Below are 16136 nucleotides of genomic sequence, written 5' to 3'. Positions count from 1 at the left end.
AATCCTTGGTATCCTATGCCATATGACGCGAATGGCTGGTTCGTGAAACGCTTTGCACGTTCTAGCTAGGCCGGGCAGTGTACGATTCCGACGTGGCTTCCATTGTTCAATGCGATCCAATATTCGGAATATGTGTTCCAAAATCTCTTGAACAGAAAGACAGTGGTGCATTTCTAGAGGCTGGGGTTAGTAGTGTTGTTCACAGATTGACCGCTGGGAGCTCACCGTTATGGACCAACTAGTCTCGTGAACAATAATCGCCTGCTGGCGGTGGGTTTCACTTCACGAACGCTGATATCGGCCGACTAGCTCAGTTGGTTAGAGCGTCGTGCTAATAACGCGAAGGTCTTGGGTTCGATCCCCACGTTGGCCAAAGTTTCCTTTTTCCTGATTACAATGTCCGCCCAAGCGCGTCCTGAGAGAAATCACTTCTGATTGACCATTGCTCCTTGTTTCTTAACCACCACCACCACCAAATCTCAAGCATTCCCCTTCATTTTGTAATTCATTATGGATCCATTTGAAGTTCGAATGCAATTCATCGTCCTCCTACAACGATTAAGCGCGTAAGTCTTCCATCTAAATAGTCCAAGCATTTCGCTAAATCCACAGGCTAATCTGAAGCCCAGGTCTCAACAGTCAATACAGCGTGTAGTCAGTTACGCCGTAAAACACTTTTCTGCCTGCGGAGAGGATATCTGGGAATGTATTCTTGAAGACTGCGAAAAGGTGTGCTCTCGGCGCGTAGGCGTTCTTAACCCTGCACCAAGCTAATATACCACCAAAAGGGCTCTATAAACGCTCGAATCAACATCCTTTATTTCCTGGACAGCCTCTGCGAACGATGTCTGTTGATAAAATCTCACCAGCGGTCCCAGCCCCATCCACATCGTTCGGGGACGTCATCCTCGTCGGCTATACACCCAGGAGCAGCCGCGGAGAAGCAGAACAATAACCTTTACGTGGATTTCGTGACGAGGGACCTGGTGAAGATTATCGAGTATGTCGTCCCAGAGGGTAGACAGGGTTTACCCAATCTCGTCAGTACCAGACAGGTGCGTAGTCGTTGCGATTACCCTTCCGTGACGATCCTCATACACCTCCCTCCCAGATTCTAGAAAACTGGCGAACCAAACGCGTCCTAGACCCACAGAAAATCGACGAAGCACTATCCATCCTCAACGAGCGCAGCCAGCTCCCGCCGCCATCTACAACCGAGCCAGACGACGCTTCAACCAACCCCAGCTCAAAATCCAAATCCAAGGATTCCTCGCCACATAACATGTCCAAGAACGACGTGTTCAAGCGGATTGAAGAGGACAGGGAGCGGCATAAACGGCTCAGGGAGCGGAGATGGGTTCAGCCCATCTCGTACGCATCGTCATCATTCAATCCGAAGCACATGCCGTTGGCGTCGTTTTTACCGCTGACGACGACGAGCAAGACATCTGCTGGGCAAGATCAAGCAGCGCCAGAGTTTCCGGAGGAAGAGTTGCCCGTCGACATCGAGTTCGAGAATGAGTGGGAGACGACGAGTGATTGGAATGAGGACGACGAGGAGGTAGTGGCTGAAGAGAGGGAACTATGTTTCCCGAGAGAGGGGGAGGAGCCCATGGACCTGTCGTAGCCCCGTCTGACGAGGCGGACTCCTGTACAAGATCTATCCGCGTTTCATGCAACCAGTCCAGAGCAAGGCCATGGAAGAAAAAGACAATGAATAACGTTTTGAAGATACAACTACGACTATATCAGCTATTCTAGTTTCTACACTCTAGAACAACCCTCTGAGGCTATCGTCCTCCAACTCTTTTATCCAATCCCGGGCCTGTCGTGCCGGGCGGGCGATGACAGGCTTATCACTAGCAGCACTTTCAAGGGCCTTTTGAGCCACACTCTTCATGACACCGAGTTGCTGGAAGAGGTTTGGCGCGTGGTTGGTGTATTGGTCGTTGTCTGGGTTGGCTTGGGCGTCGACCACAGCAAGAATCACATAGGAAGATATTGAGGTTGGCGGTGTTCCGAGGAGCAAGTGTGATCTGTTTGGGGAATATAAGTACAGCGAATGAGGGATAGATCATTAGAGGCAACGTACTCGACGATGGGCTGCAGGAGCTCTGGCTTGTCTGAGAGGGAGACAACCAAGCATCCGATAGCTTCTGAGAATTTCTCTGCACAAACTACATCAGTACTCGCTTTCCAATCCACAGCCTGGATTAACTCACCGTGATGCACGCCCCGGAACGCCTCAGACACCAGCTCAATACAAGCCTCCCTGGCCTTCTCACCAACATTCGCCCTGCCCTGCTCAACCACAAACGCCAACGCAAGCACCAAACTGGCGGTAACAGTCTCATCTCCATCCACGTTCGCCTTCACACTGGTAATCAGCTCTGTGATAACAGGATCCACTCGAGGCTGGTGCCTCATGAGGATACCCAGTCCCTTGGCCGCTTTCGTCCTCACACTCGCACTCGAAGCATCACTCGCACTCTTGACGAACGTCCTCTGCAACTGAGGGAAGAACGGCTTGAGGAACGCAGGGATCTTCTCCAACATCGTGGCGAGAGCAGTGAGGATACCAATCCGGACACCAGGAGTGTAGGTCGTGGCTTGAGTAGCGACACGGATGAGGGGACCAGTGAAGGGCACGACGAAGGGTTTGATGGCAGCTTCCTCCGTGCGCTCGACGAGGTCGCCGATTGCGTAGGCGGCTTGTTCTCGCTGGTCGTTGTGGCCGGTGGTGAGACCTGCGATGATGATGGGAACGAAGGGGGAGACACCCTTGGGGAGGTTGTAGCCGGGTACTGTGCGCCCTGGTGCACCGGTGGATTCGATGCTTCGGCGGAGAGGGATGACGAGGGGTTCGTATTCGTCTTTCGGAACGGACTTGACGAAGACATCCAATGCGTTCCAGGCGGCCTTGTGTACATCCTCTGCCTCGTCTTCGAGAAGTGTAACGAGTTGACGGATCCAGTCCACGCGGTACAGCGAGGAGTCGAGTTCGGAGGCTTCGCAGAAGGTGCCAAAGAGCTTGCAGGCACTGACCCGTCGTTTTGGAGAGTCATCCTTTGCCCTGAAACTCATGTCAGTAACTGTTCCCTAACCGGCCTAAACACACTTACCATCCAAGCAACATCAACATGAGGGTGTTCAAACCCTCTGCATCTGCAATGGAAGAGAGAATGGCATGGACAGCTTCATCAACGGCTTCAGCCAATTCCTCCTCTGGCGAACTTTCCATGACCTGGACGAGTGCGTTCAGAATGACATTGAGTCGTCGACTGAGAGCGTTTCCAGCGACAGTGACAAGCGAAGCCAAGGCTCGAGCATTGAACACAGTCATAGGGATAGCCGTCAATGTCGGGATCAATACTGGGAACACAGTCGATGCCCGAACGCTCATGACTTCCTGTAGAGCTTGAAGGGCAGTTCCAGATCCCTTGCCGGGTTGGCGCAGTGCCTCCAATAGCGTAGGAATCGTCTCGTCAATGGCCTTGGCGCCGAGTTCGGTCTGCATAATGTCGAATGCCTGAGCAGCCGCTGCACGGACGTTGGCTTCGTCGTCCACGAGGGACACACGAACGATGCTGATGATCTCGTCTTCGTAGTCCTCTCTCTGTCCTTCCGTAGCGCTTTGCCTGCAATGACCATAGGTGAATACGAGAAGAGAAGTCCCAGAGTTGGAAAAGTACGTACAGGATCTCGCTGATGGTCGAGCAGACACCTTGTCGGGTCTTCGAGTCTGAGGACTGGGACTTGGACTTGAGCAAGGGCATGATCTCCCCAAGAATACGCTCGCCAAACTTGCGGCACAATTCACCAATCGTCCTACCGGCGGTCTCCTCTTGCTCAGGTTCATCGCTAGCGATGAGGATGACGATCTGGTTAATGATCTCAGGAAGGATTTCTCGGACTGGGAGAAGAAATGAGAAACAGTTTCAGCAAATGGGGCAGGATCGACTCACCGGTCCTGGGTGTGTTGTGAACGAGCGCCTTCCAAATTTGAATAGACGCCTGTCGAACAACCACAACACCGTCTTGACGAACAAGGTAGAGCAGTGCAAGCACACGATCGCGTCTCTCAGCACCGAGAACCTCGAGGAGAGCCTTGCGTGATGATTCAACAGCAGTAGCTTCTTCCGTGACCTCTTCCTCCTCCAGCTCTGAAGTCTTGCCAGAGATACCCGATACCTTGAACAACAACTCTCCAACAAGAGTGATGGACGATTGCTACCAAACCAAGAATCAGTAGGAGTGTCGACCAATCAAGAAAACGAAAAACACATACTCGGATGCGCCAGTTGGGATCAAACATGCCATTCTCGAGTTCAGGAAGCAACAAATCAATAGCCTTGTTCGAATAGTTGGTAACAACCATCCTTCCAGCACGCATCGCAGCTTCTCGAACATACTCCTCCGCATCCGAAAGACCTCCAAGAATAGGAGGGATGATCTTGGGCAAATGAGGCGCAAACCTCGTTCCAAAGGTGGCGGGAAGGAAGACCAAAAGCGACATGAAGCCCTCGCGAACAGTCGCACGCGGCGATCTGGCGTTGGTAAGAATATCGGGGAGGAGACCTTCCAAACGTTCCATTCCAAGTCCGGACAGAACTTCGGAAAGACCTTGGGCGGCACCTTGCCTGTCGACACCTGAAGAATCGGTTTTGAGGGTTCGAAGAAGACCAGGGACGAGATCTGGGAAGTGGACTTCTCCAAGACGCTCCACCAGTGTTCCCAATGACTTGGCTGCAGTGGCACGGGCTTCGGGAACGGGGTCGACGAGAACGGTGTGTACGAGGGGCAGAAGCTCGTCCAGATAGGGAACAAAGTCCTTGGTATCCGTGAGCGAGGCCAAGTTTCCGACAATCTGGACAGCCTTCTTCTTCGTCTCTGCACCACGCTCCCGCAAACCACGTTCGATAATAGGGATAACCTAGCGACATCTTCAATACCAAACTGCGATTCGATGGGAAAGAACATACCAAAGCCAACGACGAATGGTCGATATAATGCATGAACGAAGTCTTGAGCAACGCAGTGAGCGCATTCGGCGTCTTGGTAGGGTCCACAAGCGCCTTGAGGAGCGTCGGCACCAAGTTCTGAATCTCCGGATTGCTGATAACCTCTCCAAACTGCTTCAAGCTCTTATTCGCAGCAGTCCGAACTTGCGCATGCGAATCCGTCAACACATCCGTAAGCCTGGGAATGACCACAGGCAACGACACCGACAACTGCCTAGGCGCACAATACGCCATCATACCCAACAACTCGATCGACCCCTTCTTACTTCTCCACTGCTTCTCGTCCAGACCTTCAAGCAAGGTTGGAAGAATCAGCTTCACTCCATAGCCCGACAAATTGCCCATGATAACACGCGCAGCATCTTGCGTCGCTTCTCGAACATCTGCCGTGGAATCACCAAAGGCCGCGAGAAGGAGTGGGAGGACGTGCGTGATGTAGGGCTCGAAGAGGCGGCCGAGGGTCGTAGAGAGCGTTTCCAGAACAAACATGACACCTTGGCGAGACTGGTACTGCTTCTTGTCCTCTGCCGCAGTCTGGAGGCGGCGCAGGACGTCGAATTCCTTCATACCAGAAATACCCGTGCCCTTGATCACACCGGCAATACCGTAAGCTGCTCCTCGACGAATAGCGTACCTCTCGCCCTTGAACAGGTCGTCGAAAAGTTGGTCCACCAACGACGGAAGTCGAGACTTCATCAACCCAACGAGAGGCGAGATACACTCCGACACCGCGATTTGCACTTGTTCCGAGGGAGTCTTGAGCGCTTCACCCAGTCGATCAACAATCTTGGGGATCCGTTCATCCGAAGCATCCAAGTGACGAGCGACACGACCGAACAGAATGACAACAGCCTCTTTGATATGGTCCTCCGTCTCCGTGGTCGAAGGTTTGCCAAGTTGCGCCTCGAATATCGAGATAAGCGCCGCGAGCCGTTTCGATCCGTGCAAATCGATGACGGCTGTTCCAGCATTCAGCATACCCTTGCGGACAGCTGCTTCTCGATCTCCAAGCGCCTCGGACTGGATGAGGAAGTTGAACCACGAATCGAGTTGGCTCTCAGGGAAAGACGATGCGAGTCGTTCGAATGCGAGTGCAGTCGCCAAACGTGCTTGCCAAGGATCCGACCTATCCAAACTCGAAGCGATGACCATTCCCTAGCCGCCAGTTAGACCCCACTGATCCGGAGAAAAGAAATGAATGAACGCACGTATTCATCAAACTCGGGTGCAAGAATCTTCGCCTTATCCTTATAATACTCCTGCAAAGCCTCGATAGTCTGAACAGCCGTGTTCTGCGTCTGCTCGACAGCAGTAGCAATCGCAGTCGCAGTACTCGAGCGGACATAGGCATTATCGTGACCTTCCAATTGCAAACATCAACCCATGAGCTCGCGTCATCAGCCTAGGTGGAATCAAAACCAGCTCACCGAGGTAAGGAATCAAATCATCCAAGAATGATTCCGGCACATCCAACCCGTTATCCTCCCAAAGCCTCTGCGCCAACCGAGCATTCTGCTCATCATCCTGGTCGTGATACGCAATCCAGAGTTCAGGAGACCAATCCCACTCCGTCAAATCGAACGGCTACGGCAGTAAGAAACCAGTCAGCCACAGCCAACATGACTAAAACCGGATTTCAATTCAGACTCACCTGGAGAGCCTGGAGGTACGCATTCCTAGCATGCGACTCCTGCGCCAACGAAGCCCTAATCAACACATTCGCCTCCTCCTTTGTAGCATTAACCTGAATCGACTCTCCAAGTTCAATAAGCGTCGACGAAGCCTCCTTGTTCAACCGCAATTCACTCCGGACGACATGGATGATCGTTTCGAGCGTCTGTAATCGAGGAAGGTCCGCATTGTCGACTGCGTTGACACGCATACATCAATTTCCTGAGCAGGAGAAGAATGGAGGGGAGAAGGATACTCACATTCACCAGCGTGGAACTTGACGATACTAAGCGCCAAAGCGACTTGTTCCAACTTTTCTTCATCCTCCGCTTCCAACCCACCCGAGACGAGAACCTGCTGAAGCAATGGGAAAGCATACGAGTACGACGCAGCATCCAACGGCGCCTGCTCAGACAAGAATCGCAAACGATACAAAACTCGGAGAATCAAAGCTACAAAAACACATCTCAGATGAGCCTCTCGTTCATGCAGGCGAAAAGATAACTAGAAAACTCACATCCCAAACCCTCCGCCTGCAAATCCTCCGGTACGTTCTCGACCTTGTAGCACCTCAACGTAGCAATCCCGATCCACTTGCGGTACGTATCCAACCTCTCGGACGCGATGGACGAAAGATCCTACCACCAGACCAACGTCAGCCATGCATCCACCACACAACGACACCAAAAAAAAGAGGGAGATCAAGATAGGGTACTCACCAAATACGTCTCAAACGCCAAATCCCCCACCAAAAACGCCCCATCCTTCAACGGGGTCCTAACCACCAACTCCCCAAGCCTCCCCACAACCTTCCCCACCTCACTCTCACTCCCCATTCCACTCCCCGCACCCGCCGCCACCCCACTCCCAACCAAACTCCTCACCAACCTCAACCCCCTCTCCAAAGCAGCCTTCACCTGTCCAACCCTGACTCGAATCCCATCCTCAACTTCGAGTTGCTTTTTGAGTGCCGCTTCTTGTTGTTTGGTGAGGGTGGCAGGTTGGGATTTCTTGCTCGCGATAGCTTTGCGGGTTTCTTCTTCCCATTTGGCGATGGCTGCTTCTTTGCCTTTGGTTGGTCGTTGTTCAGCTTTGGATGAGGAGAGGACTGCAATGGACGGTGTTTTCGTGTTAATCCATGTAGACGGGAGGAGGGTTATTGGCAATGAACGCACCATCGACGTAAGTAGTACCAGGAGGGGTCGCCCACACTCCCCTCTCAAGCTCTCCAAAGGCCTCCACAGCAGCAGGATCAAGGTCCGCCTCAATTTGCTTCACCACCTCCGGGATAACCTGCCCAGGCGAGATAAACGCCAAAGTCGAAACAGCAGCATACGCAGCTTGAGGGAATCCAGTCTATCATCGTGCATCACCCAATCGTTCGTCAGTGCTTGTTGGAGATGAAGATGGAGGCTAAATAAGGCGTACCTTGGAATCCAAGAGCGTAGCAGTTCGAATCAACTCCAACAACCGCTGCAAATGCTTATTGGCCACCACCAACGGGTCAACACCAGCTTTCATACACAGATCAATCCAGGTCTGTCTTGAGGGACCACCTGTCCATCCGGAAACCGGAAATTAGTCCATCATGACCCAACGACAACAGGAAAAGGCTCGTAAATTCGTGAGGGAGGGATGGAAGCAGGGAGGAAAAATGTAAATGAAATAAAAGGAGAGGAACAACGCACAAATCAAAGGATGATGAGCAACAACCACCCACTCCGCCACAAGACCCTCCTTCTCCAGACCCGACACACTCTCGTCAAACGCCGAACAACTAAGCAGCAACCCCGAGAGTCTGCCATGCTTGTTCCACCCCTGCAACCCCGCCTCTTCTGGCTCCGTTTTCGGGGGTACCGTCGATGGTGGTGATGGTGATGAGGTGGAAGAGGAAGAGGTGGCGGAGACGAAAGAAGTAACAGCCTCCCGAATAACCGTATTCGTAAGCTGCGGGTACGCAGTCGCAAGTCCAACGATATACTCGTTCACGAGTTTCCGGTTCTCCGGGGACTTGCTCTCCACAGCCAAATGCACAAAGACAAGGCCGAACTGCACTCTACAAAAATTCGTATAATCCATTCAGCTTGAGGGTAATACCCATGGGGGAGAAGGGGAATACGCACTTGAGACCTTCACTCTTCGCGATCTGCGAATGGAAATGTTTAAACGCAGCATTGGCAGCACGCAACAACCACTTCTCGTCCGCAGGATCCGTCACCTTCTGGTAGACTTTATCCCACAGCAGGAACGGCTGCTTGGCCGAACTAGCCACAATAGCCTGCACAACCGCGTTCTTGCTGATCAACTCATCTGCCCAATATGAAAAAGTATCAACGCGTCAGTTCCCTTCTTAACACAAACCAACCAACATATCTAGGAGGAAAGAACGTACCAAAGATACCCGATCGCGCGAAGGGTCCTAGAAGCGTAGCGAGGGCAACATACCCCTCCAAAGGCCCACCAGGCGCATTAATAGGATTCGCAGCCACACTCTTCAACGCATTCTCCAACGAAGGCGCCACGGCTTTCGCAAACGCCTTCCCAGCCTCACTCTCCCCAACCACACCCTTCCCCTCTCCGTCTCCTTCATCTTCGTAAAACACACTCCCCACCAAAGTCGCAAAGGCACGTCGAACAGGGGGCTTCAGGCTCCCCATCTCCTTCGCGATAAGCTGCACAGCTTCGGACGGAAGCGCGGTCGAGGACCGGAGGAGGAAAGTGATGTGTGGTGGGAGGGCGTTGGCTAGCACCGCGATAGCCGCTTCGTTCGTCTCTTTCGCGAGGAGTGGTGTAGAGCTCTGGATGAGGACCGGCGAAACGTCGTTGGAGGGTCTGACATAGCCCAACATCGAATACAACGCCACGCGGTGCTCCGGTCCAGCCGTCTTCGAGGTCTTGGGTAGGACCAGCACTTCAGTTAGCGCTGCACCCTCCAACCCAGGATCACCCTTGGCCGTAGACAACACCGCCTTGAAGAGCGCGATCGAGTTGGTGCGTACAGGAACCTGGGTAGATTTCGCGCTGTTCACAGACTGGGTGATCATCTTCTTGAAGAGGTCCAGAGGGAGCGGGTGCGCGTACGCCTCGAAGAACCTAATCACCACGCCCAACGCGACCTCCGGAGACCGCAACAACGCCCTCTCGAACACCTGCAACACCGTCTTCTCGAAATCCTCCGGGGTGATAAACGTAGCGATGAAATCGTCTAGAGCGACCAGGACGTGCTCCGGAACGGGCGTTTTGGAGAGGACGACAGACGACGTATACAGCGTCACAATCCCCGTCTTGAGTTCAGCCGGAAGACGATCGGTAGGCTGCTCCTCCACATGTTTGAGGCGAATCAAGACGCTCACACTCGTGCCGATGAGGGTGACGAGTGGTACGGGAGTGGGGTTGGTTTTGGCGAGCGCGAGGAGGGTTTCGATGACTTTGGGGACGATTGGGAGGCCGCTTGAGCGTAGAGCGCGGCGCGTGCGGACGAGGCCTCCTTGTTTGAGCGAGGGTTTGGCGAGGGTGGATTCGGTGAGCATGTCGAGGAGGAAGGCCATCGAGCCTACGAGTACCCTGAACGAGGGGGACGAGGGGAACTCGGGGTTATGTTTTGTGCAGGTTGTGTATAACCCGCATGACCAGCTTAATAGGACGAACAGGTTCGATGGTGCGTACGAGCTGGAACAAGGATCAGTAAATTTGCATAAAGAGAATTTGTTGGGGAGAAAACGCACTTGGCCGTCCCGCGTTTGACCAACCCGGCGACTTCGTTGGACAACCACCCAAGAATCTGCTCCGTGACCCCCAGCTTCCCGTCTTCCCTCAGTTCATCGCGTCGAACGAGCTCCATCCCCACAGCTTCAACCGCATCTCTCGAAGCCGTATCAACATATTTCGGATAAGTAAGCGTGAGCAGCCTGAAAACGTCCAGAACCTGGCTCAACGATAGATCTAAGTATCATCTTATCAGCTGCATTCATTCCTACGTAAATCAAAAAACGCACCAGCATGTCTAGCCAGCCCCAACACCTCCTCCCTCAAAAACTGGACACGGGGTTTCGTCTTATCACCCAACAACCTCGTCTGTGCATACTCGAGGGAGCGATCCCAATCCTTCAACACCCGATCCCGCCTCCACACATACTCCCCTCCCCCTTCACCATCCGAGTTCCCGTTATCGTCGGCCCCTGCAGGCCCAGTCTGAGCGATCCACGATTGAATCTCGGATTTGCTCATCGCAGAGTCGAGCGCATGCTCTTTGGCTTTGAGCTTTGCTAGGACTTTTTTGGACGACACTTTTACTGCTAGTAGCTGAAGTTCTAGTAGTCGTAGGTCGTAGTGTTCTTCTAGTTTGAGAATAGAGTCGTCAGGGTTGCGAGTACGCCTACGGTGATCTGGTACTCGATTGTGAACAACCTAGAGGAGAGAGATGATCTGGTGACTGGTGCACGATAGAACGGGTCCGAACTTTGCGATGATGATTGAGGAGGGATCGTGGGAAGAAAGACTAAAAGTTGCGAATAGGGGCTTGAAGTTCCCGGCTTTAGAAACTCTCCGACTTGACGCGATCCTCGACGACGAGCAACGGTATATCGGTGCGTTCTATACAATCTCACCACAGTGCATACGATGAACTCCTGATTTCTGTATTATAAGCCACCTAAAATGCTCCAGCGCCGCCTCCTCCTCCCTCTCCGGCCTTCCTTAGTGCGGCTCTACACTTCCCCCAAGCCCTCCTCCACTCGTCTGCCCCAATCCCTCTCGGAAACACCCAACCCCCTCCCAGCCTCCTTCCTCCGCGGCGGCACCTCCAAGGGCATCTTCATCAACCGTGCGCACCTCCCCGCCGACCAATCCCTCTGGAAACCCATCTTCCTCGGGCTCATGGGCAGCCCTGACCCCATCCACGGACGACAGCTCAACGGAATGGGAGGCGGGGTGTCGAGTTTATCCAAGATTTGCGTTGTCGGACGACCAAGAGAGCTTAGTGCGGATGTTGAGGCAGGGTTAGATCGTAAAGTGGACGTCGAGTATACGTTTGTGCAAGTGGGGATTAAAGACGACTCTATCGACATCTCTGGGAACTGCGGCAACCTCTCTTCCATGATCGGTGCTTTCGCTCTCGACGAGGGCATCGTCTCCGCCTCCAACCTCCTCACACCTCCATCCCCACCCTCTTCCACCACCACCACAACAGACGGCCGACGCGTCCAAAGAACCACAGTCCTCAGTCTCAACACTAACACCAACAAAATCATCTCCACCTCCTTCCCCACTTCCTCCCCTTCCGAATCTACGGATAGAGATTTATTGAAACCGGTATTAGATATACCCGAAGCATCAGTCGCAGGCGTACCAGGCACCGCCTCCCGCATCCTCCTCCAATTCCACAACCCAGGCGGCGCACGAACGGGCAAGCTCCTCCCCACAAACGAAGCTACAACCCTCCTCCGCATCCCGCACCCCCAAAACCCCAACCGCTCCATGGAAGTGGCAGCCTCGCTCGTAGACGCCACGAACCCCTCCGTCTTCGTCTCCTACGACCAACTGGCTTGGCCTTCCGAAGAAGGACTAAGTTTAGATTTCGGACATGGACCACGACCAGGCCTGGAACTCCCATTGGACCAGTACTTCGCCGGCGAACCTGAAGCAGTGGCTGTTGTATCACCTATGTTGGAGAATATACGCCAGGCGGGGGCTCGAGCTATGGGTCTTGACCCCTCCGCACAGGCGCAGCCCAAAATCGCTATCCTCTCCTCCCCGTCGCTATCACGTTCCGCGTCCAGAGGGGATGAAAATGACAGTGTGGACATCGTAGCACACGCTCTATCCATGGGCGTACTCCATAAAGCCATCCCGATGACACTAGGGCTGTGCCTCGGCGTAGCCGCTAAGATCCCTAACACTATTCCCTGGAAGATCGTCCAGCAGGCTCGAGCAGACCGCGCCGATTTCAATAGATTTATCGCCGGCGCAACCCCGGGATCAGACGACGACTTGACGCGCATCCTCCATCCAAGCGGTACGGTGGACGTAGGCGCCGAGTTTGACGCAGAGGGGAACGTGAAGATCGCGCAGGTTGTTCGGACTGGTAGGAGGCTGATGAGGGGTGAAGTATATTGGTAGCTTGTTGTATGTACATACTTCTAGTGTACCTTGTTGTGCACTTCTTCTACTTGTTATGAATGGAAGCGTTCCTTGGATGCACCACGCCAACTATGTATGTACTAGGACGGTGTTTGTTCACTGAATCATTGAAGCATGAATGCAAAGATGCGGTTCTTCGACGTACGTAGTACCTGGGCCTGGGACCTGACACACCCAATATCCATGTTTCCCGTAGCTTACCCACCCTAAACACTACATACCCTCCAACCAAAGTCACACCATCCTCGACACCCCCGTCGGACCCTCCACCACCAAACAAGGCATATTTCCCAAAATCGGCAACTGCGCACCCGAATCCCGAAATCGCCATCTCCTCCCGAGCCCCGACGCGCCCGCCACAAACCCGGCCCCGGCCCCGTCACTGCCGCCCTGTCCATCATTCATGACACACTGCTCCACGTGGGGGGCACATCCGCCGACGTCTTCCGGCCGATAGGGGGTGCATGCATTCCCGCGTTGCGTTCGATCAGAACTTTGCGCCTTTCTGCTCCCAAGTCTGTGGACGTTGATCCTGGCCATGGTGGCTGGAGTCTGCTTGAGACTGGAGTCCAGAGGTCTTGAAAAAGTTGAGTTGATTTTCAACGGGGCTTTGTTGGTTTACATATGTATTGCGTGTTGGAAATTGTTGGAAATGGCAAAACGAAAATGATGATTTTATTTTCTCTCATGATCTGGTGTTGTTTGTCTTTCGACTCGCGGATTTGTTGTGGGTTCGCGTGCCTTCTTCCTTCTTGTCCCTCTCCGTGACTCGCGCGTGCGTGAGTACATCAAGAGTCCATACATCCTCCGTCCCTGGGGGAAACTTGTTTGTTTATTCTCCGCCCTTGTTCTCTTACCCCCACGTCCACGGCGTTCAAGTTGGACGTACTCTTGGTTCGAGTTCGACTTCCGCGGCACTTCTACATCCCTCGTTCGAGACTCAAGCCCGGCAAGACTTGGACAAGACTCGTCCCGCTGGTCAAGCCTCCAACGCTGAAATCTGGTTATTTCCCGAAGACTGAAGACTGAAGTAAACACGTCCTTCGACTCGAACAGCTTCCCCACAACTTGAACACACCCCTGAAGCGTGATAATCAAATCAAAAACACCTTCCAACAAAAACTCTAGCGCCAGCGGTTCCAAATTTACCACACCTGTCGACCAGTCGCGTGCCAGGGTTGATTTTTAGTTCAACTGTCTCCGGAAGGAAGAAGCTAGAGAGGGTGGTTTACCTCACCACCACCTCGGTTCAACAACGATTCAGGGTCGTCGGACGTTGGAGCGTTGATTGTCACCAGCCGCCGCAGCTCTTTGACTGCATCGCTGGAGCCAAGTCAAGCATCGAGCAACGCGTCAAGACCTCCTCCTGGATCTGGACTAGCACGACGCACGACTCCACACGACGACATTACACGACACGACAACAGTCACTAGTCACAGACAGACAGGCAGAAGAAGAAGAACCTAGAAGAACGAACTTGACTTGTCAGTTACCCCGGAAAGACGTCGGACCAAGTAGAACTTGTCTACCTACTGCAGAAGCAGGGGTTGTGTTGCTGTTGCTGTTGTTGGTTGGTTGATACACACAACTCAGCGAAGCTCCAAGCTCCCGGATCCCAGCACCCGTCGCTGTTCACAGGGACAAGGTCACTCGACACTCGACCACTACCGGCACCCATCGCACGTCGACAATTTGCCAATAACGAAGTGCACATCGAAGACCCAGTAATCACCGCACAATTTCTTTCTTCCCCAGAGCCCTACTTCGATTGGACCGTGTTCACGAACCCCCTCGGCCCCTCGAGTCCGTCGTACAAATTCATTCCATTCACTTGCTACGCCCTCCACCGCCACACCAATTATAGCGACCCCCTAACTCTAACGCACTCACCCCGAATCCGCCAACCAACCCGGACCAAACTGAAACCATGTCCTCTTCACCATCTCCGTCGCCCTCATCTTCCTCAACAACACCATCAACATCCTCCCCACTCCCCAGCGCACCCCCAGCAACCAAAGACCCGCGCCTAACACCCATCATCGTCGCACTCGTCATCATCGGCGTCGTCCTCCTCGGCCTCATCGCCTGGCTCACCATCAAAGTCCGTCGGAAAGAGCGGAGTAGGATAGGGGACGGCTCGGGTGGGGATGGGGATGCAAGTGGAAGTGGGAGTGGAAGTAAGAGAGGAAGCACGAGAGGCCCGTATCACGGCACGAGTATATGGGAGAGGACACATCCAGCTGCGAAGATCACGCCGTTTGGGGCGCCGAATCATGCACCGAGGTTTGGTGAGTTCCGAGTGTTTTGTTGAGTTAGGGGGATGTCGTTATGCTAATCGCGTTTTCCCTCTTTACCCTTTTTCTCTTTACTCTTTTGCTCCCTGTAACCCAACCTCCACCTCCCGCCCCGCACAAACCAGACCACAAACCAGGCGCCGACATGCGCATCGCCTACCGCCGCCCAGACGGCGCCTGGCACTTCACAGACTCGCGTACACCATTCACACCAGCCGGCGTCTCCGACCTTGAGAACACCCCCTCTCCCTCCCCCATGTCCTCCTCCTCCGCCTCCCTTTTCTTCCCTCGGTACAACGGGAGTACCGCCAGTGTGCATAGTCCGAGTGCACTGAGTCCAAGCACCTACGGATACGGAAACGGAAACGCGAGCACGTCGACGCTAGGACTCTACCCCGACAACCCGATGTCAGCTAAAGAACAGGAAGTGCGGGCTATGAAACTCGCTGCTGCTGAACCCCCCAAGGACCGGCGGTACGACGAGGACGAGGAGGCGTGGAGAACGTACGAGCCTCTCACGCCCCCGCCGCCTGCGTATCGGAGACATTCGAGGGATGAATCGTGAGTGGGATGCCAGGGGAGGTGGAGGGGTGGATGGGGAGGGATTTGGTGGTGAAGTGTTGTTGGTTTCTTTATGTTGGGTTTTGGTGTTGGCGTCGGACTCGATTTTCTCTCTTCCATTTTCCCTCCTCTCTCTCCTTTCTCTCCTCTCTCTGGTGTACTACTCCTACTCCCTATTTTCATTGACGACCCCCCACGCGATATTCCCGAACTTATGTTCACGCCACCACCTCCCTTCCCCTCACCGCTTATGCCATGCCTCTCCTCCCCGCTTCCTGCTGTTTGACACACTAGTTCATACTCTTCCTACTTTTCCTTTTCGTGCTCATACTCATCTCGTCGGTTAACCACTCTTTGCCCTTTTGTTCGTTCGTTGGTGCTTGTTCTATTAGTCGTTCTTTCCTTGCATTCGTTCTCCCTTCTTACTTGCTATATCTTTTCCCTCTTTGC

General features: G+C 53.6%; 4 protein-coding genes and 1 non-coding gene across 5 annotated transcripts; 4 read left to right on the top strand and 1 right to left on the bottom strand.

The window, feature by feature from the left end:
• The first annotated feature begins 299 nt into the window (after positions 1–299).
• On the top strand, positions 300–373 carry CC1G_20055. Its single transcript has one exon. It is a non-coding gene; the product is annotated as a tRNA-Ile (tRNA).
• Positions 374–510: 137 nt separating this feature from the next.
• CC1G_04629 (hypothetical protein) lies at positions 511–1627 on the top strand (the record flags this gene model as incomplete). Its single annotated transcript, XM_001829888.2, has 4 exons — positions 511–566; positions 630–729; positions 789–1055; positions 1112–1627. The coding sequence occupies 4 exons, from the start codon at positions 511–513 to the stop codon at positions 1625–1627; spliced, it is 939 nt and encodes a 312-aa protein (XP_001829940.2).
• Positions 1628–1771: 144 nt separating this feature from the next.
• Positions 1772–10919, bottom strand: CC1G_04628 (translational activator GCN1; the record flags this gene model as incomplete). The annotated part of the gene is made up of 21 exons (XM_001829887.2): positions 1772–2036; positions 2093–2177; positions 2223–3073; positions 3123–3638; positions 3697–3913; positions 3966–4230; positions 4289–4933; positions 4983–6176; positions 6230–6381; positions 6449–6605; positions 6673–6887; positions 6953–7144; positions 7210–7330; positions 7412–7800; positions 7868–8048; positions 8121–8248; positions 8381–8748; positions 8816–9002; positions 9085–10361; positions 10418–10634; positions 10688–10919. 21 exons carry the CDS (start codon positions 10917–10919, stop codon positions 1772–1774), a joined length of 7854 nt encoding a protein of 2617 aa, XP_001829939.2.
• A 429-nt stretch (positions 10920–11348) lies between these two features.
• On the top strand, positions 11349–12809 carry CC1G_04627 (methylitaconate delta2-delta3-isomerase; the record flags this gene model as incomplete). Its single annotated transcript, XM_001829886.1, has 1 exon — positions 11349–12809. The coding sequence occupies one exon, from the start codon at positions 11349–11351 to the stop codon at positions 12807–12809; it is 1461 nt and encodes a 486-aa protein (XP_001829938.1).
• A 1949-nt stretch (positions 12810–14758) lies between these two features.
• Positions 14759–15690, top strand: CC1G_04626 (hypothetical protein; the record flags this gene model as incomplete). The annotated part of the gene is made up of 2 exons (XM_001829885.2): positions 14759–15119; positions 15251–15690. 2 exons carry the CDS (start codon positions 14759–14761, stop codon positions 15688–15690), a joined length of 801 nt encoding a protein of 266 aa, XP_001829937.2.
• Positions 15691–16136: the final 446 nt, after the last annotated feature.

Source organism: Coprinopsis cinerea (assembly GCF_000182895.1).
Source record: "Coprinopsis cinerea okayama7#130 chromosome 3 map unlocalized cont3.3, whole genome shotgun sequence".
NCBI lineage: Eukaryota > Fungi > Basidiomycota > Agaricomycetes > Agaricales > Psathyrellaceae > Coprinopsis > Coprinopsis cinerea.
Note: the sequence above shows the minus strand (reverse complement) of the source record. Positions and strands in the feature narration are given on the sequence as shown.